The sequence below is a fragment of the Sminthopsis crassicaudata genome, chromosome 4 (genome assembly GCF_048593235.1).
Source record: "Sminthopsis crassicaudata isolate SCR6 chromosome 4, ASM4859323v1, whole genome shotgun sequence".
In the NCBI taxonomy this organism is placed as follows: Eukaryota; Metazoa; Chordata; class Mammalia; order Dasyuromorphia; family Dasyuridae; genus Sminthopsis; species Sminthopsis crassicaudata.
This window is the reverse complement of record NC_133620.1, coordinates 71,845,285-71,864,398: the sequence shown is the minus strand read 5'-3', so window position 1 is coordinate 71,864,398 and position 19,114 is coordinate 71,845,285. Positions and strand designations below refer to the sequence as shown.

Genomic DNA, 19,114 nt, shown 5'->3' with positions numbered 1-19,114 from the left:
AGAGATTTTTTTTTAAGATTTCTTTTTTGCATATTAGGAATGGACTGGATGGCTTTCCAACTCTGAAAGTCTGATTCCATTCTCCCCAGGCAATGAACAGATAATTGAGAGGACTTGGCTCTTTACCTCTTCTTACATGTATGACCATGGACCCATCATTTAAATTTTTCAAGCTTCAGTTTTCTTACCTGTCTTAATCTGAGATCAGATGAAATAGTGTATATGAAGAGCTTTGAAAACCAATAAAGCACTACATAAAAGTGGCAATAGTAACATGATAAACCAGTATTTACTAGCTGTATAATAGAATACTGAACTCTCTGTGCCTGTTTCCTTAGTAAAATAAGAATCATTCTGTTTAACATTCTCTGATTTTTAGAGTAATTATGTGAATTAAATGAGACAATTTAGGAAAAGGCATTTTGTAAACAATAAAATACGGTATAAGTATTAAATAATTTTCACAATTATTATTGCAGTTAAGATTAGGTTCTGAGCATAAGATATTGAATAGAATGAGTCCACAGTCATGTATTCAGCAGATCCTGTTGACTAAGCATAACCTCTTTACTGACCTCCAATCAAACATCTCGAACTGCACGTCCAATAAATATCTTAAATGAAGCATGTCTGAACAACAACTCATTCCTTTCCCCTAAACCTGTAACTATTGATCTCCTCAGCTTTTGTTGTTTACCATTTTTTTTTTTAATTTTGAGTTCTAAATTTCCTTCCTTCCTCCCCATCATCCTCTATCCACTGAGAAGGCAAGCAGTATATCAGTTATACACATGAAATCATGCAAAACATTTTCATTTTAGTCATATTTCAAAAATAAGTAAGAAAAATAAAGTGAAAAAGTTATACTTTAGTTTTCACTGAGAATTCATCAGTTCTCTCTCTTGGTTTGAATGGTTGTATTATTTAGAGTAGCCAGTTTTTCACGGTTGATCATCATTACAACATTGCTGTTGCTATGCACAATGATCTGGCTCTTCTTACTTCATTTTATATAAGTTCATATAAGTCTTGCCATGTTTTTCTGAAACCATTCCTCTGGTTATTTTTTATAGCACAATAGTACTTCATCACACACACATAATAGTACTTCATCAAATGTCATAATTTGTTCAGCCATTCCCAACTGAGGAGCACCCACTCAATTTCCAGTTCTTTGCCACCACAAAAAGACTTGGCTTTAAGTACAGTCTAAAATCTCAACTTATATAGGAAGCCTCTCCTTAACCCCTTTTTAATTCTAATGCTTTTCCCCTTTTCTTTTTATTCTGTGTATAGCTCTTTTGGTATTGATTGTTTATTTGTTGTCTTCCCCATTAGATTGTGAGCTTCTTGAGAGTAAGAACTGGCTTTTGCTTCTTTTTGCATTCCCAGATTTTAGTCCAGTGCTTGGCACAGAGTAGATGCTTGATATCTATTGATTGATTGAAGCTCTCTTCTTAAGTGCTAGAGATATAAAGACAAAAATGAAATGATCCATGTCTTCAAAAAACTTAGCATCTCTCCTAATACTTTACTGTATAGTTGATCCAGTGATGGATCAGGGCAAAAGGTAACAATCAAGTGGGATTCTTATTCATGTTCTCCAAAGATCCTATTTAGAAGATTTACCCAGTATATTATAGAGCCATCTTTTTTTTTTTTTTTTTAACATTTTGTGGGTGCCAGTGCAGCTTCTTGAGCTAGCCATCTGTTCTCTTACTCTTACAACATGATTCATTCACTTGCTTCATCAGATTTCTTGACTGATATTTCTTATGCCATTTTTTGTACTTAGGTGGTGGTGGTTATTGGGTTTGGATTTTGTTTTTGTTTTTTGGCAAATTTTTAAAAGTTTAAACTTAAATTCAAAATGAGAAGAGGGAAAAAAAGACTGCCTTGTACACAGCATACCATAAAAGAGGATTCAATATTTAACAATAAATTTCCATTTTGAGAAAAACCTATATAATAAATACTACACATTGTTTTAAAATCTGTTCAACTTTTCTTTGCTTCCTTGTTGGTTTTCTTTTGTTCTCTGCTGTTGCTTTTTACTTTATTTTTTTCTTCTTTTACTTACCCCACCATCCTAAAGAATGCTACAATTAATCATAGAAATGTAGATATAGATATTTATAAATATACACATATATACTCACACACATAATATAAGACTGTGCTATGCTTATTTCCTTCTATTATCTGTTTCTCTGTAGTTGATAGGTAGCATCTTCCTTCATGAGTCCGAGTCTTTCCCTGGTTTTCTAAATGAACTAAATTTCTAAATGAACATTTTTTATTTTACAGCATTATTCCAACCCAATGAGTCATATCCTATCTGAGAGATTATCTAGGAAAGTTTCTCTCCCTCTGCCCCCCCCCCCCCCGCAATTTTCTACTTTACTTCTATTCTTGGCTACTTAGATTTTATGTATACAAGAAAATTTTAATTTAAAAAGATCAGAATTATCCTTTTTTTTCTCATCTTATAGTTTATAGTCTGATACTGCTGAATCTACTTTTCTTTACTTCTTTTTCCCTTGTTTTTTTTTTTTTTTTGAAGTTCCTGACCTTTTTGTTCTTCCAAATGAACTTTTTTCTTATTTTTTCTAACTCAGTAAAATAATTTTTTTAGTAATTTAATTGGAATGACATTGAATAAATAAATAAGGAAAATTGTCATTTTAAAAATTGTTGATTTTACCTAGTCATGAACAATAAAAATCACTTATTTATATCTGAGCTTATTCGTATAAAAAGTATTTTTTTATATTTCACATAGTTCCTGTGTCTGTTTTGGCAAGTACACATTCAGGCATTTTGTGGCATCTAGGTATTTGAAGTGTTCTAGAACAATATTGAATAATATTGCTTACATGTAGCTTCTCTATTTTTCACTTTTGAATAAAACTTTTAAGTTTTTCTGATCATGATTATTACCCCTGCTTTTTTTTTCATAGTAAATTCTACTCTTCCTCTATTTTATCATGTTTCTTGAAAGCAACATATTGTGGGATTCAAATTTATAATCTACTATCTTGTTTCTCTCATTTATATTATAAGCTAATTACTTGTGTGTTCATCCTTCCTATTTTTCCTCATTATTTTTCTTACCTTTTTACCCTATCCCTTCTCACTTCTCTGCTTTACTTCTACCCACTATTTTGCTCTCCTATTCTTTAACCTACCCATCCTCTTCCCCTATCCTGCCCTTACTACTTCTAACTGAATTTTATGTGTTAGTCCCTCTTTAACTCATTCCTGATGAGAATAAAGCTGTAATGTTACTTATCTTCCTTCCTACTAACCTCTATACCACTTTTCCCCTTTATGCCTCATTTGTATGAGATGATTCCTTTTTATCTCTTCTTACACAGCTTTATTTATTTTTTTTTTGGAATTATATCATCATATTCAGCTTAACCCATTTTTTAAAGACTACCCAAATAATGATGATAATCATAAGAGTACTGGTAATATTTTCACATAAATTAAATTAAACAATTTGACCTTATTGAGTCTCTATAATTTGTCTTTCAAGTTTACCTTATATTTCTCCTGGATGTTATTTTAATGAATTTTCCCTTAAATTCTGGAGTTTTTGTCACAAAACCCTGAAAGTCTTTGAGTTTGTTAAATTTTCCATTAAGATTTATACTTAACTTTGCCTGGTATGTTACCCTTGATTGTAACCAACTCTTGCACTACAGATACAGTATTCCAATACCTTTGGTCTTTTAATAGAGTAGCTGCTAGGTTTTGTGTAATCCTTATCATAGTTCTATATTTTTAAAAAAATTTTTTCTGGTTGCTTCCAATATTTTCTCCTTAACCTAGGAGCTTTGAAGTTTGGCTATATTCCTGTAAGGACTTGAGACTCTTGGGATCTCTGCCAGGTGGTAATCAGTGGATTTTTTTCTGTTTCTACTTTGCCTTCTTGTTCTAGAACTTAAGAGAAATTTCGATAATTTCTTGTAATAATTACATTGTGATTTTTTTTTTTAATTGTAATGTTCAGATAGTTCAATAGGATCTGTTCTCTAGATTGGTTGCTTTTTTGATGATACGTTTTGCTTTCCCTTTTTTTTTTTTCGTTCTTTTTATTTTGTCCTATGATTTCTTGATATCTTAGAATATCATTTGGTTTTTCTTGCCCAATTCTAGTTTTCAGGGACTTAATTTTCTTCCTTAAGTTTTTGATTCTCTTATACCTAGTTGATTGACTTTCTTTTCATAATTTTCTTGATTTTCTTGGATTGCTCTAATTTTGATTTTTAAAGTCGTTTTTAAGTTCTTTCAATAACTTTTTGTGCTTAGGACTATTTGATGTTTCTCATTTTTTAAAAAAAGTGGCCTTTTTTTTTTTTTTTTTTTTTTAAAGTAATTCCTTTATCTTCATCTGAACATGAATTCAGATCTTCTCTATCCCCATAATATTTATCTATGGTTGGATCCTTTCTCTTTTGCTTGTATCACTTTTATTTTAATTTTATTTTTACCAGCTATTAGTATAATCAAATTGTAGTCCCTAGATATGGGGAATGATGTTGCAAGCGTCAAGTCCTTTTGTTATTTTCTGAGATCTGTCTCTGGGTTTTCTTCTCTACTATTAAGCCACAGATAGGGCTCCTGGACAAGCCACAGATAGGGCTCCTGGACATACTGTATTGCAAATGATCTTGCTCCCTGCCATCCTTTCAGCTGTCCTCTGCCCTAACACTGAAACCAGAAACTCAGAATCCTTGTCATTTTTACTGCACTCACTAGGTGTGTGCCAGCCCCCACAGCCATAACTTGGAATTGGTTTGATCAGCACAGAATGTAGTTGACATTTCTCTACAGTGTGAGGTCGTCTACTTTTCCATCAGACCTGCCTGCAAGATGAAAGTTTCTAAGGCTGAGGCTCTCTCTCAGGTATCCGGAGGCTTTTTGTTTGTTGATTCTACAAAGTTGGTCTGGAGGTGTTTACATTTCAACTCAGGCCACATCTCCTTCCTTGGCAGTCAGATTTTTCCTGGAGACTTCTCAAACTGTCTTAGGAGAACAATTGCTTTAAGCCATGTTTATTTCTGCTATTCTGAAGCCATGTTCTGTCTTTGTGTATGTAGGCTGAAAGTTTTCTGACCTACCTCACCATCTTTTCTGAATGCACATGATATACTTTTAAATTAAACATGCATTGATACTAATTAATTAACCTTAATCTAGACAGTAAACAAAATAAATCAATCCCTGATTTGTAGTGTTTACCTATTTCTGAGGTGTAAATGCTCACAATGAAAATTTAACCATCATCTCTACCAAGTTTTCTTTAGTCTTATTTTCTCCTTGTTTGTTTTTTTGCTGTCAATAAAACCAAATGCAATAGTGTTTCTAGTCTTTTGTCATTCTTTAATTTTTTTCACTACTGTTTTATAAATGAGTTTATGTTCTAGATTAGCATTACCCTTGATTGTTATTTCTCTACCTAGCAAGGCAATAAATAGTGGGTAAAAACAGATTCTGGGCTCTTTGTCCACTTTATTATAATGACTGTTTTCTATCACCTTTGGAGAAAATGGTTCATTAAGATTAATCAGTGTCTTTGTATTTTTCTAGTCTCTATTTTTTTTTTTAAACATTTGTAGCCTATTTAAAGAAATGAGATTGAACTGTTTCATTCATATTCAGCATTTTTTTTCTGAAATTAATTCCACATCAATAACTAGCCATTTCCTATCTGTTTAAGATAAAAGTCAATTCTATATATATATATATTTTTTTTTTTTTGAGTGTATGATGTGGTTAAGTTAGCTGCTTATCAAATACAATTTAAAGAACTCTTATATAATACCTTAGATTTTCAAACTTGTAATAACTTTTGTTTCTGGAAATTCAGCTCAGCAAGAGAGAATACTTAATTGTTGTTGTAAAAAATTTTTATTATAGACTTGATAGTTTCAAAAATACATACATTAGGATTAATCTATTATTTATATTGTTTTTTTATAAAGAAAATAAATTTTACCATAATATTGATAATTTATTTACTTTGTATTCCTACTGACATAGCTTTATCTTATCAAATCTTTGAATAAACAAAGGTCTCTGAGAGACAGAGATTGTATGTATCTGTGTGTGTGTTGGAGATGAAAAAACTAAAACCCTTTTATCTACAAAAGCATCTAAAATGTCTCATTCTTCTGCAATGTTGGATAACTAAGGCTCTACCATAATAAATAAAACTAGTCTTTTTCATATTCATTTAAAATATTTGCTTTAAATAAATGTATGAATTTTTAAATTACAGAGTACATGGACCTTTCTTCCCAAGAATTTTGAGGCGTAGGAAAGGAAAAAGAGAATTGGGGAAAACTATAACTCATATTGTAGCAAAGGTGATGACAACTGAAATGGTAAGTGATAAGGATCGGTCAGTATCAATTCGGGTCACTTGGGAAAAGAATTTCTGGGAGCAAGTCAGTTCTCAGTCAAGGCATATTTTAATGTGAACAGCAAGGTGGGCTTGGTCCTTCTGGAACCAGTAGCAACCTAGGCAAAGCATCCCATATTTATACCAGTTTCTGCATCATGTATCATGGGCTGAATTAATTTTTTATTAACCTTCAGGTACAGAAAAATAGGATGGGGTTGCCCATCCAGATGGGTTCAGGAGTCATGTTTGCGTCATGCTACACGTTTCAAAGAGCTATAGTGTTATAAACATGATTAGTCGCATACATCCTGAGTCCTCTCCAAAAGCCTTTTTTAGTGGGCAAATTTTCCAAAGACAGGGTATAAGGCAAAGGCTAAAGCCAGTCCTGGCAATAAGAAGTATATTTTAGGCCTTTGTTAATTCAGATTTAATTATCTCATCATTAACTGAGTAGATTAAATGTTTCTTTGCTTGTGGTATACTATGATAAATGTTAAAAGGACATTTGAGAGTGTTGTTGGCTTATAGAAATTTAAAATGTAAGGTTAACAGGATCCAGATAGATGAAATATTAATAAGTTCAATAAGAAGTATTTAGTGGAGATGGAAAAGAAAGAGGAAATTCATGGAATTTAATAATATTGGTGATCTATTTTCCTGCTAATTGATTGGAGAAAATTTCCTGGAAGAGTTTGGATCTTTGGAAGTTTTTAAATGGTAGAAAAGTAATATATTTTACCTGGGATGGGAAGGGCATTTCAGTCAGTACTGTTGAAAGACTACCCAGAAATTATATGACAAAAAGAAAGGGGATTATTTACTAAAATTTTGCCTAGAAAAAGTAGAGGACGTTTATAAAAGGAAGAGAGGGAAACAAAGGAAATGAAGTCATCTGAAAGGGCACAGTGAGAATTAAGGATAAATGTGATAAGATAATAAGACTGCTTCTCCATCATCCAATTCCAAAAAAGGCAATGGGGCAGTGCAATAGATAGAGATTCCTGAGTTCACATTGAGCCTCAGATAGTTATTGACTGTGTGACCCTGGGCAAGTCACTTCACCTGTTTGCCTCAGTATTTCATATATAAAATAGGAATTCTACTAGCATTTACCTGCCTCAGTTGTGAGGATTAAATGAAACAATATTTGAAAAGTACTTAGTGCAATGCCTGGCACAAATATAAATACTTATTCTATTTTCCCTCCTTTCCCTTTTTGCCCCTTCCAAAATAAATCATCATTTTTCAGACAACCAAATAATTGAATTCTTATGATGCTGAAGTAGAGACTCTCTTCACTTTCTCACTACACATAAAGTCTTGACAATTGACCCTAATTGGAGAGAAGTAAGAGCAGGAAAGTCCTTCTAAATTAATGGAGAAAAAATTAGGTCTGTTTTTCATTTTTTTTAAATTAAATTGACTTTTTTGTCACATTTTAAGTTCTGAAGTATTTCCTCCCTACCCACACTAGAGAAAGCCACCATTTTATACACACATATATCACAAACTCAGGTATAACATATGTCCATTGTAGTTGATTTATTTATAATACTCATAAAGCTTAAGTCATTAACAGATATTTTTTGAACAGTATTGCTGATACTGTGCAGTGTTCATGATTCTGCTCATTTAACTCTTCATTATTTTGTGCAAGTCTTTTCCATGTTTTTCTAAAATCAACTAGCTCATCATTTCTCATAGCACATTAGTATTATAATCATATAACACAACTTGTTTAACCATTCCCTAAATGATGGGCATCCTCTCAATTTTTATTTCTTTGCCGTCACAAAGAGAGCTACTATTTAAATATTTTAGAACACATCGGTTTTTTCCTTTTACCCTGATCATCTTGAGAAATACACCTAATAAGTGGTAATGCTAAGTCAAAGGGTATACACAATTTTTTGCTCTTTGGACATAAGTTCAGATTGTTCTCCAAAATAGTTGGATTAGTTAAAAGTTATGCCAACAAAGAATTAGTCTTCCAATTTTTCCATATTCCCTCCAACATTTGTCTCTTTCCCTTTCTGTCACTAGCCAATATGACAGATATGAGATATCTCAAAGATGTTTAATTTCTCTAATCAGTAATGATTTTAAAGCACTTAAAAAAAAATATGACTAACTATAGCTTTGATTTCTTCATTGAAAAACTGCTCTTTATAACCTTTGGCTATTTATCAATTGGGGAATAACATTCTTAAAAACTGGACAAGGTTCTCTTTATATTTCAGATAAGAGACCAAAAAGAAATTGTCCATGAAAATTTTTTTCTGATTTTCTGCTTTCTTTCCAATTTTGGCAACATTGCTTTTGTTTATATAATTTTTAATTTCAGGTATTCAAAGATAATCTATTTTATACCCCACAATGCTCTCTATTTCTTGTTTTTCATAAATTCTTCTCCTGTACATAAGTCTGACAAATAATGTGTTCTTTGTTCTTTTAATTTACTTGTGGTTGTTTGTCCTTTGTCCTCCAAGAGGTTCAATGATATCGGGAAGGTAATGTTTTGACTTGTAAGCAAATTGGATTTAATTGAGGCAGAGCTGTGCAAAGTCAATTAGCTTGTACTCTTATCCTCTAGAGTCATTTGAGTCTATTTGTGAGATATAGGATGGCCCCAGATTCAGTGGAAGACCTTGGTTTTTTTTAAGCTAAGGTCTTTCCCAGATTTTAATTTGTCGGGAGCAGCACCCTTTCAGTAGTTAAAAGGCTAGGTAAGAATTGACGAAAAGATAGTTTACTTTGCCTTCAAAAAAGTCAATTGGGTCAGGGAAGATCCTCAGAGTTTTCTGGCTAGAACAGAATCGGTTGTTATTTATACTCACTCTGAGCCATCAGAGCCAAGTGAGCCTCTGATTTATTTATCATATCTTCCTTTACAACTAGATCTGTATTTGTTTTGACCTTATCTTGATAAATAGTCTGAATATTGGGCTATTTCCAGTATCTTTCAGAGTGCTTTCTAGTTTTCCCAACAATTTTTGCCAAATAGTGAAGTGCTGCTAAAATAATTTACTATTGTGTATTGTATATCTGCTCTGTTCTTTTCTAATTTTTAGTTTTGATTTTATATATGTGATGTGTAAAATACGTATGATAATGAGGCAGTTTAAGATCTGGTACTGCTAAACCTCTTTTCCTTTACTTTTTGCACCTATTTATTCTTTTGATATTCTTGACCTTTTGTTCTTCCAAATGAATTTTGACATTTATATTAGTATTTTCAAGTATATATAATAACACTGTGCTTTAAAAGTATAGAAATAAAACAAAACATGATAAAATAAACTCCAGATCTAAGCAAAGAATCAGTTTTTAGTTGACCAAACCGATCCAGGAAGGATTTTTTAAAAAATGATAATTTATAAATCTGCCGGACCCTTAGCCCTGGAGATGATGTTTCTTTATCATTATGTTATAAAACCAAAGGCTCATTTTTGTGGCACTTGTCTTGGTGTTATAATATGGCAGCAAGACATGGGAAACTATTATTTTCAAACAGAGAGGCATAATGTTTGGGAAGAGTCTGTAATATATAATCAATGATAAACTGAAGAATAAGAGTTAATGTCATTAATGTCAGAGAAGGAAGAGAAGATGGAGTAGTCACCTGCAAAAATGAGGGATAAGAGCTGAACAGCCAAGGTATCTTCATGATATGAAGTGTACAGTGGAAAGGCCTCCAGCATGTATGGCACATACTGAGGGTGAATTTACAGAAAGAACATGAATAGGAATTGCACATGATGGAGATGAATTGCACTATGCATTGTTAGAGGGCATTAACAAATTAATGTGATAACAGATCAATTTGAAAAAATTATCAATTACTCTTAAGGGAAAGGGTAATTTTTGGTAAATTAGTAAATTATTTTATGAATGTGTTTTAACAATTAGGAAAATTTATTTGTTTTTTAATTTTAAAATTTTTAAATTGAATTCAGTTAAAAAATTGAATTTTTAAAATGTTATTTTTTTTCCTAACATGACTATTTGAGTAGAAAGACTTTACTAAAAACTTCACTTTTAAGTAGGTAAATATTCATATTTGTAGAAGCAGTTTTATTTTGGCAAACCTTTTTAAACATCTATGGGAAAAATTATGCCAAGAAAACTCTAAAAAAACCTAAGGATAATTTTACGTTCCTGCAAAATGTCCATCTTTCTTCATCAAGTTGCATTAAATTAATTTTAGATTCTCTGATACAACAAATTTTCTTTGATTTCTGTCCATATAAATTATTCCTCACAGGGAAGATAGCATATTGTAGGTTGTCTGCCTTATAATTTTGGAAGAAAGAAGAATGGCTCAATTCTTTTTTTTTTTTTTTTTTTAAACAATTTTATTTTATTTTATTTTATTTATTTATTTATTTTATTCATTTTTCCAAATTATCCCCTCCCTCCCTCCACTCCCTCCCCCCGATGGCAGGTAATCCCATACATTTTACATGTGTTACAATATAACCTGGATACAATATATGTGTGTAAATACCATTTTCTTGTTGCACATTAATTATTAGCTTCCGAAGGTATAAGTGACCTGGGTAGATAGACAGTAGTGCTAACAATTCACATTCGCTTCCCAGGGTTCCTTCTCTGGGTATAGTTATTTCTGTCCATCATTGATCAACTGGAAGTGAGTTGGATCTTCTTTATGTTGAAGATTTCCACTTCCATCAGAATACATCCTCATACAGTGTTGTTGTTGAAGTGTATAGTGATCTTCTGGTTCTGCTCATCTCACTCAGCAACAGTTGATTTAAGTCTCTCCAAGCCTCTCTGTATTCCTCCTGCTGGTCATTTCTTACAGAGCAATAATATTCCATAACCTTCATATACCACAATTTACCCAACCATTCTCCAACTGATGGACATGCATTCAACTTCGAGTTTCTAGCAACAACAAAAAGAGCTGCCACAAACATTTTGGCACATACAGGTCCCCTTTCCACTCTTTAGTATTTCTTTGGGATATAATCCCAATAACAGCAATGCTGGGTCAAAGGGTATGCACAGTTTGACAACTTTTTGGGCATAATTCCAAATTGGTCTCCAGAATGGCTGGATTCTTTCACAACTCCACCAACAATGTATCAGTGTCCCAGTTTTCCCACATCCCCTCCAACATTCATCATTATTTGTTCCTGTCATTTTAGCCAATCTGACAGGTGTGTAGTGGTATCTCAGAGTTGTCTTAATTTGCATTTCTCTGATCAGTAGTGATTTGGAACACTCTTTCATATGAGTGGAAATAGTTTCAATTTCATCATCTGAGAATTGTCTGTTCATATCCCTTGACCATTTATCAATTGGAGAATGGTTTAGTTTCCTATAAATCAGGGTCAGTTCTCTATATATTTTGGAAATGAGACCTTTGTCAGAACCTTTGTTTTTAAAAATATTTTCCCAATTTGTTACTTCCCTTCTAATCTTGTTTGCATTAGTATTGTTTGTACAGAAACTTTTTAGTTTGATGTAATCAAAATCTTCTATTTTGTGATCAATAATGATCTCTAATTCTCCTCTGGTCATAAATTCTTTCCTCCTCCACAGGTCTGAGAGGTAGACTATTCTCTGTTCCTCTAATCTATTTATGATCTCATTCTTTATGCCTAAATCAGGGACCCATTTTGATCTTATCTTGGTATATGGTGTTAAGTGTGGGTCCATATCTAATTTCTGGAATGGCTCAATTCTTTCTTTTTTTCTTTGCTGAGGCAATTGGGGTTAAGTGACTTGTCCAGGGTCACACAGCTAGGAAGTAAGTATTAAGTGTCTGAGACTATATTTGAACTCAGGTCCTCCTGACTTCAGGGCTGGTGCTCTATCCACTGCACCACCTAGCTGTCCCAACTTTTCATTTCTTATTCATTAAGTTAAAAGTTTCTTCCTTATTTCAGAACATACTAGTAGTCATCCTTTGCAGACAACTTATTTAAAGTCCCTAAACTATAAATAAAATAAGAATTAATTTCATAGTAAAATGCTTTTTAAGGAATTTCAAGAATTTATAAAGTTTTATAGTTAGGAAGTTTATAATTTGGAAAGAGTAGCAAGTAGATCGTAATGTGATGTGGTAAGCAATAATTTCATCAGTTTTTCCGTTACCCTTTCATCCATGACAATACCTGATTCTGAGGTTCTTTCATAACCTGATGTTGTATAACTGAGTGTAATAAATTAACAAGATACAACCTTTATTTTTCTCACTGTTTTTAAACTGTTTTACATAAATAGAAATGAATTATAAAATGAAGAAATGAAATGAAGAAATGCTTATCCAAATGATTTTAAAATTATGCTTGCCTTGTAAATAAGATGGGACAGTAACAAAGATAAAAAGCTATGCACTTTTTTTTTTTTTTTTTTTTTTTTTACCTAAAGCCCATGAACATGAGTTTCAGAGGATCTGTGAACTAGGTTGGGGGAAAAAAGACATCTTTATTTCATTATAATGGTTTTCTTTTGTAATGTTGAATGTTTTATTTTTATGTATTTAAAAATATTATTCTTGAGAAGGTATCTAGTAGTTTTACTAGATTGCCAGAAGAGTCCTTGATACAGAAATGCTTAAGAATCCATGCTCATAATATTGTAACAATAATTGATTGTAAAATATTTAATTGCTCTGATCAATATAGTGATCCAAAACAGTTCCAAAGGACTTAAGAAGAAAAATGCTATATATACCCAATGGGAGGACTGATGAACAGATTAAAGCATACTTTTGTTCTAATTTTATTTTTTCTATTTTTTTTATTTAAAAAAAATTTTTTTGGAACAAGACTAATTTGGAAATATGTTTCACATGACTTCATATATAATTAGACATTTTAAGCAAATTAGAAGAGCAAGGGATAGTTTACCTGTCAGATCTTTGGAGAAGGGAGAAATTTATGACCAAACAAGAAATAGAGAACATTGTAAAATGCAAAATGTAATTTTGATTACATTAAATTGAAAAGGTTTTTCCACAAACAAATCCAATGCAGCCAAGATCAGAAAAGAAGCAAAAAACTAGGGAACAATTTTTACAGCAAGTACAAGTTCTGATAAAGGCATCATTTCTAAAATATGCAGAACTGATTTAAATTTTATAAGTTGTTATTTCCCAATTGACAAATGATTAAGAAGGCAGCCAGGTCGTACAGTGGATTTCTATCCAGCCCTGAAGTCAGGAGGACCTGAGTTCAAATCTGTCCTTAAACACTTAACACTTCCTGGCTGTGTGACCCTGAGCAAGTCACTTAACCCCAATTGCCTCAGCAAAAAAAAAAAAATGGGAAAAATGATCAAAAGATATGAAGAGACAGTTTTCAGATGAAGAAATTAAAGCCATCTATAGTCATATGAAAAAAATGCCCTAAATCAGTATTGATTAGAGAAATAAATGCAAATTAAAATAACTTTGAGCTATCACCTCAACCCCATTAGATTGGCCAAGATGACAGGAAAAGATAAATGATAAATATTAGAGGGGATGTGGGAAAACTGGGACATTAATACATTGTTGATGGAATTTGTGAATTGATCTAGTCATTCTGGAGAACACTATGGAACTATGCCCAGAGGACTATAAAGCTGTTCATTCCTTTTGATCCAGCAGCTTCTGGGTCTGTATCTCAAAGATCATAAAAGAGAGGAAAAGATCCACATATACAAAAAAGCTTGTAGCAGGGTTTTTTTTTTTTTTGTTTTTGTTTTTGTAATGGCAAGGAATCTGGTGGATGCCCATCAGTTAGAGAATGCTTTGAATAAGCTATGGCATATGAAAGTAGTAGAAGATTATTGATTTATAAAAAATGATGAATAGATTGATTTTAGAAAGGTCTGGGAAGATTTACATGAACTGATGCTGAGCAAAAGAAGCAGAATCGGGAAAATGTTTGTATACAGCAACAGCAAGATTATTGAGATACTCATCAACCATGACAGACTTGGTTCTTTTCAGGGGGTCAATGAGCCAATGCAATCCTAAAAAACTTTGGATGAAAAGTGCTATTTGCATCCAGAAAGAGGATGATGAAGACTGAATGTAAATCAATATGTTATGTTCACTTCTTTTTTTTTTCTCTCATGGTTTTTCCTTTTTGTTCTTAAGTTTCTCTCCCAACATAAGGAAATATGGTGTTTTAAAAAAAAAAAGATATATATATATATATATATATATATATAATAAGAAAGTGTTGGGTTTATTATACATGTAAATGGGAAAATTTTAAATTAAAAGAAATAATGAGCAGGCTGATTTCAGAAAATCCTGGAAAGATTTATATGAATTGATGCTGAGTGTAGTGAGCAGAACCAGGAGAACATTGTGCACAATAACAGCAAAATTGTGTGATCATCTTCAACTTGGTTATTTTCAACAATGAGGTGATTCTAAGCAATAGATTTGAGATAGAAAATGCCATCCATATGCAGAGAGAGAACTATGGAGACTGAATGCAGATTGAAGTATACTATTTTTAAGTTTTTTTTATTTGATTTTTCTTCTTATAGTTTTTCCCTTTTGTTCTGATTTTTCTTTCACAATATGACTAATATGGAAGTATGTTGAAAATGACTGTACATGTATAATCTATATCACTTTGCTGTCTTGGGAGAGGGGAAGTAAGGGAAGGAGAAAAAAAATTTGGAATTCAAAATCTTACAAAAATGTAAGTGTTGAAAATTTATCTTGTAATTAGAAAAATAAAAACTCTTCAAATTTTAAAAAAATTTAATTTTTTTCTACTTTACATATGAATACAATTTCAACATAGGATTATACATATGAATTCATGCAAAACATATTTCCAGGAGCAACTGATGACATAGTAGATAGAGCAGCAGCCCTGATGTCAGGAAAACCTGAGTTCAAATTCAGCTGTGTAACTGTGGGCAAGTCACTTAACCCCAGTTGCCTTGAGGGGAAAAATAAAAAGTACAGATAAATTCAAAACATATTTCCTTATTAGTTACAGTGGGAAAGAAAATACAGACTCAAATCAAAAAAACTATTAAAAAAAAGTAACGTCTGTTTTCAAAATTTCATTCAGACTCCATTAGTTTCTTTTCTGGAAACAGATATCATTTTTCATGATCAGTCTTTGGAATTGTCTTAGATCTTTGTATTGCTGATAATAGCTAAGACATTCCTAGTTGATCATTATATAATACTGCCATTACTTTGTATAATGGTCTCCCAGTTATGTTCACTTAACTTTGCATCAGTTCATGTAAGTCTTCCCTGGTTTTTCTGAAGTTTGACTGCTCATCATTTCTTATAACACAATAGTGTTTCATTACATTCAAATGCCACAGCTTTTTCAGCCATTCTCCAATTGATGGGCATCTCCACAAATTCTAATTTTTCACTACCATAAAAAGACTTGATATAAATATTTTTGTACATATAGGTGGTTTTTAAAAATTTCTTTGGGATACAGATCTAGTAGTATTGCAACTTAACAGTATGTTGAGTTAATAGCCCTTTGGGCATAGTTACAAATTACAGAATTATTGGATCAGTTCACAACTCCACATTACATAGTGCATTTTTAAGTGTCCACATTTTCCCTCATCTCTTCTAACATTTAAAATTCTTTTTCTTTTTTTGTCATACTAACCAATTTGGAAGGTATGAATGGTGATATCTCAGAATTGTTTTAATTTGCATATGTGTGTGTGTGTGTATGTATATATATATATACACACACACATATAGTTAAAAATCCATCTTCTAGTATTTGGGATCTTGGCTTTCAAAAAAAAAACCTTTGTCATCTAGGATGATATAGTTGCTGAAGTAGCAGTCTATGCTACTAGTTATAGCAGACATGGTTCCTAAAATAAAAAAAAAATTCAAATTGTTGTTTTTTAAATAAGCTAACAAGCATTTATTAAACGCATACTATGTTTAAGAAACTTCAGTAAACCCTGGAGATAAGAAAGGCAAAAACTTCCTTTGCCCTCATTCATCATTTAGTGGGGAAGATGACTTGAAAACAACCGTTTACAATACAACATAGATAAATTTGGAGACAGGAAAGGCAGCTGACATGAAAGAATAGGAAAAGTTTCTTGCAGAGTCCCTTTAGTTACAAAGCTAAGAAAACAAGGGGACAAGAGGAGGAGGAGAGGAGGAGGGAGAAAATTCTGGACCTGGGGGACAGTTGAAAAGTCTGTGGGGCTGGGGACTGGAGGAACAGAGAGGAGGCCATTGGCTCCCTCTATGCGGCTGAGCAGTTGGGAGGTGGTAGATAGGGATGCGGTTATGAGAAGAGCTGTGAAAACCAGGCCGAAGTTTTATATGTGACCCTGGCAGCCAGAAATCATTGGAATTTATTTAATAGTTGAGTATTAGGGTCAGATCTGAATTTTAGGAAGATCACTTTGATGACTGAGGGAGAGGATGGCCTGGAGTGGGGAGATAAGGGAGACCAGCCAGAAGGCAAGAACCAATGCCTTCATGGCATTGGGAATGGAAAGGTCTTGGTAAGAAATTAGTTATTGATGGGGGATATAAGAAGGATCAAGGAGTTGAGGGCACTCAAAAAGTAGGAGTGTGATTTACTGAAAGTGGAATTCGAACTCAAAGGACTTGGGTTTAAGACTGATCTCTGCCTTACTGCTTGCTGATCTTGGGCCAATCACTTCCCTCTTATTTCTTCATCAGAAAATGGAAGGATAAGGTTTTGTGATCTATTAAATTACCTCCTTGTTCTATATCCTATAATCCTACATAAGTTCATTAAGTAAATCTACTACTAGATATCCAGTGTTAATTTTTTCTCTTTTCAGGTTAAAGACTTATCCTCAGACACACTTCTCCAACAACATGATGATTTAGATCTGGCTTTGGATAGCTGTTACAGTGGTGACACAGTGGTCATTTTTCCAGGAGAATATCAAGCTACCAATCTTGCCTTATTGACTGATGACATCATTATTAAAGGTTAGCCTAACTCTTTATTCTATTCTTGACAATAGAGTTAATGATATATTCCAAAACTTTTGCTTAATTCCATGATTAGAAATGGGGAAAACAAATTCTAGAGATATAATTTTGTGTCAGCTTTGATGTAGTTTTTAGCCCCAAGAAATTAGTTTTAAGAATTTAAACTTTTACTACTACATCAAAGATATGTGATTGTATTAATGTGAGAATTCCCTCCTTGAGAATGCAGACAATCTCTTAATTTAGGTGTTGGGCTTTAAAAGAGTTCCCCAAAGTCCACCAAGTACTGGATGAAGGGAGAAGGGACTGGATTGGGAGTCAGCACTTGGGTTGTAATTCTAGCTTTTCTCTACTGCCTGCATGAGGCTGGGCTATAGTTTCCGGTTAAGTGAGAAGGTTAGTTGATGTGATTAATAGCCTTTCACATCTGTATTCTGTAGTATTCCTAGTTCACTACCAGAGAAAGAGTTTGAATTTAATTCTTCTTCTACTATTAATCTCGCTTAATTAAAAAACAACAACAACAACAAAAAAAAACACCCAATAACATAAATTCACATAAAAACAAAATATTTCTTAAATTGAATGGAGAAGCCAGTTTTTTTTTAGATCCAGAACTGTTATTAACTAATTATTTGTTCTAGTCTTGAATATAGATGGATCTTCAGCATTCCCTACATATTAAAAATGTATCTAGTACAAATATTACCAGATTTTTTTTACATTTAAATTGTAGTATTACAACTGATGATAGCAACAATATTCTGAAAATCAGTGTAATAACTAATCAAGATAAAGTTTACAAATCACTTTTCTCACAGAGCTGTAAGAAAAGTAATGTATTTTTATAGCCCTGTTTTACAGATAAAGGAACTGAAAGTTGGAGAGGTTAAGAGACTTTTGTCCATGATCATTTAGATAATAAAAACTACATTTAGGATATAAATTCAAATTTGTTGACTCAAAAAACTCCCAGTTTTGGTTTTTTTTTAATTTGTTAATTTTTTTTTTTTTAATACACTGTTGCACCTAGTCCTAGGCCAAGTTCCCTTAGCTCATTGTTTGGGTCCTTTTTTTTTTTTTTTTTTTTTTTGGCCTGATGCTTTTTATTGTCTTCATGTACACAGAGATTTCTTTAGCACACTTCCAGTGTAAAGCACAGTATATTCAAGCTCACACTTCTAAAGGGAGACATTGGAAGAAGTGGCAGAAAGGGAGGCACGAAGATCTGGTAGACCCCTGGGTATCCTAGGAGTGCCTCCAACTGAAGGGGGGAAAAGGGAGGAAGGGGACGGGGAAGGTGTGAGGACCTGAAATACTTTAGCCTCTTAGGTCCTATGTCTGAAGGAACCTCATAGTTCCAGAAAAAGTCTCAGGCTAAGGGCAGTCCCAGGTTCCTCCTTATTCTAGTTCCAACACCCCCTATTCCCAAGAACCATGTAATAAATAAATAAATATTTCCAATATAGAGAGTGAAGTGCCAGTGTAGAAAGAGAACCTGACCAGAACTCATAGCCTAAGAAGTACCATTTGGTCCCCAAGAAAATAACTATCTGCCCGAACTAATCAAAGGGTGTGGTCAGCATCAAGCAATCTCTTAATAGAGCTGTGGCCAGAAGGTTCCTGTACCTCCCAGGCCCAGAGGGTCAAAGGGACCTCCTGGCTTCACCACTACATCTCTGAGCACATCCATGACATGGGAGGGGAGCCCAGGCAACGTGAAGAAGGGATCCAGTCTGCTT

The 19,114-nt window shown here is 32.9% G+C and overlaps 1 protein-coding gene across 1 annotated transcript in view; it reads left to right on the top strand.

The window, feature by feature from the left end:
- Nucleotides 1-19,114, top strand: part of SHCBP1L (SHC binding and spindle associated 1 like) — a 44,835-nt gene that overhangs the window by 17,051 nt on the left and 8,670 nt on the right. The window contains exons 6-7 of the mRNA XM_074308549.1: nucleotides 6,290-6,395; nucleotides 17,216-17,369. Of these exons, the coding sequence (XP_074164650.1) occupies nucleotides 6,290-6,395; nucleotides 17,216-17,369 (260 nt within the window). The remainder of the gene's footprint in view (nucleotides 1-6,289; nucleotides 6,396-17,215; nucleotides 17,370-19,114) is intronic.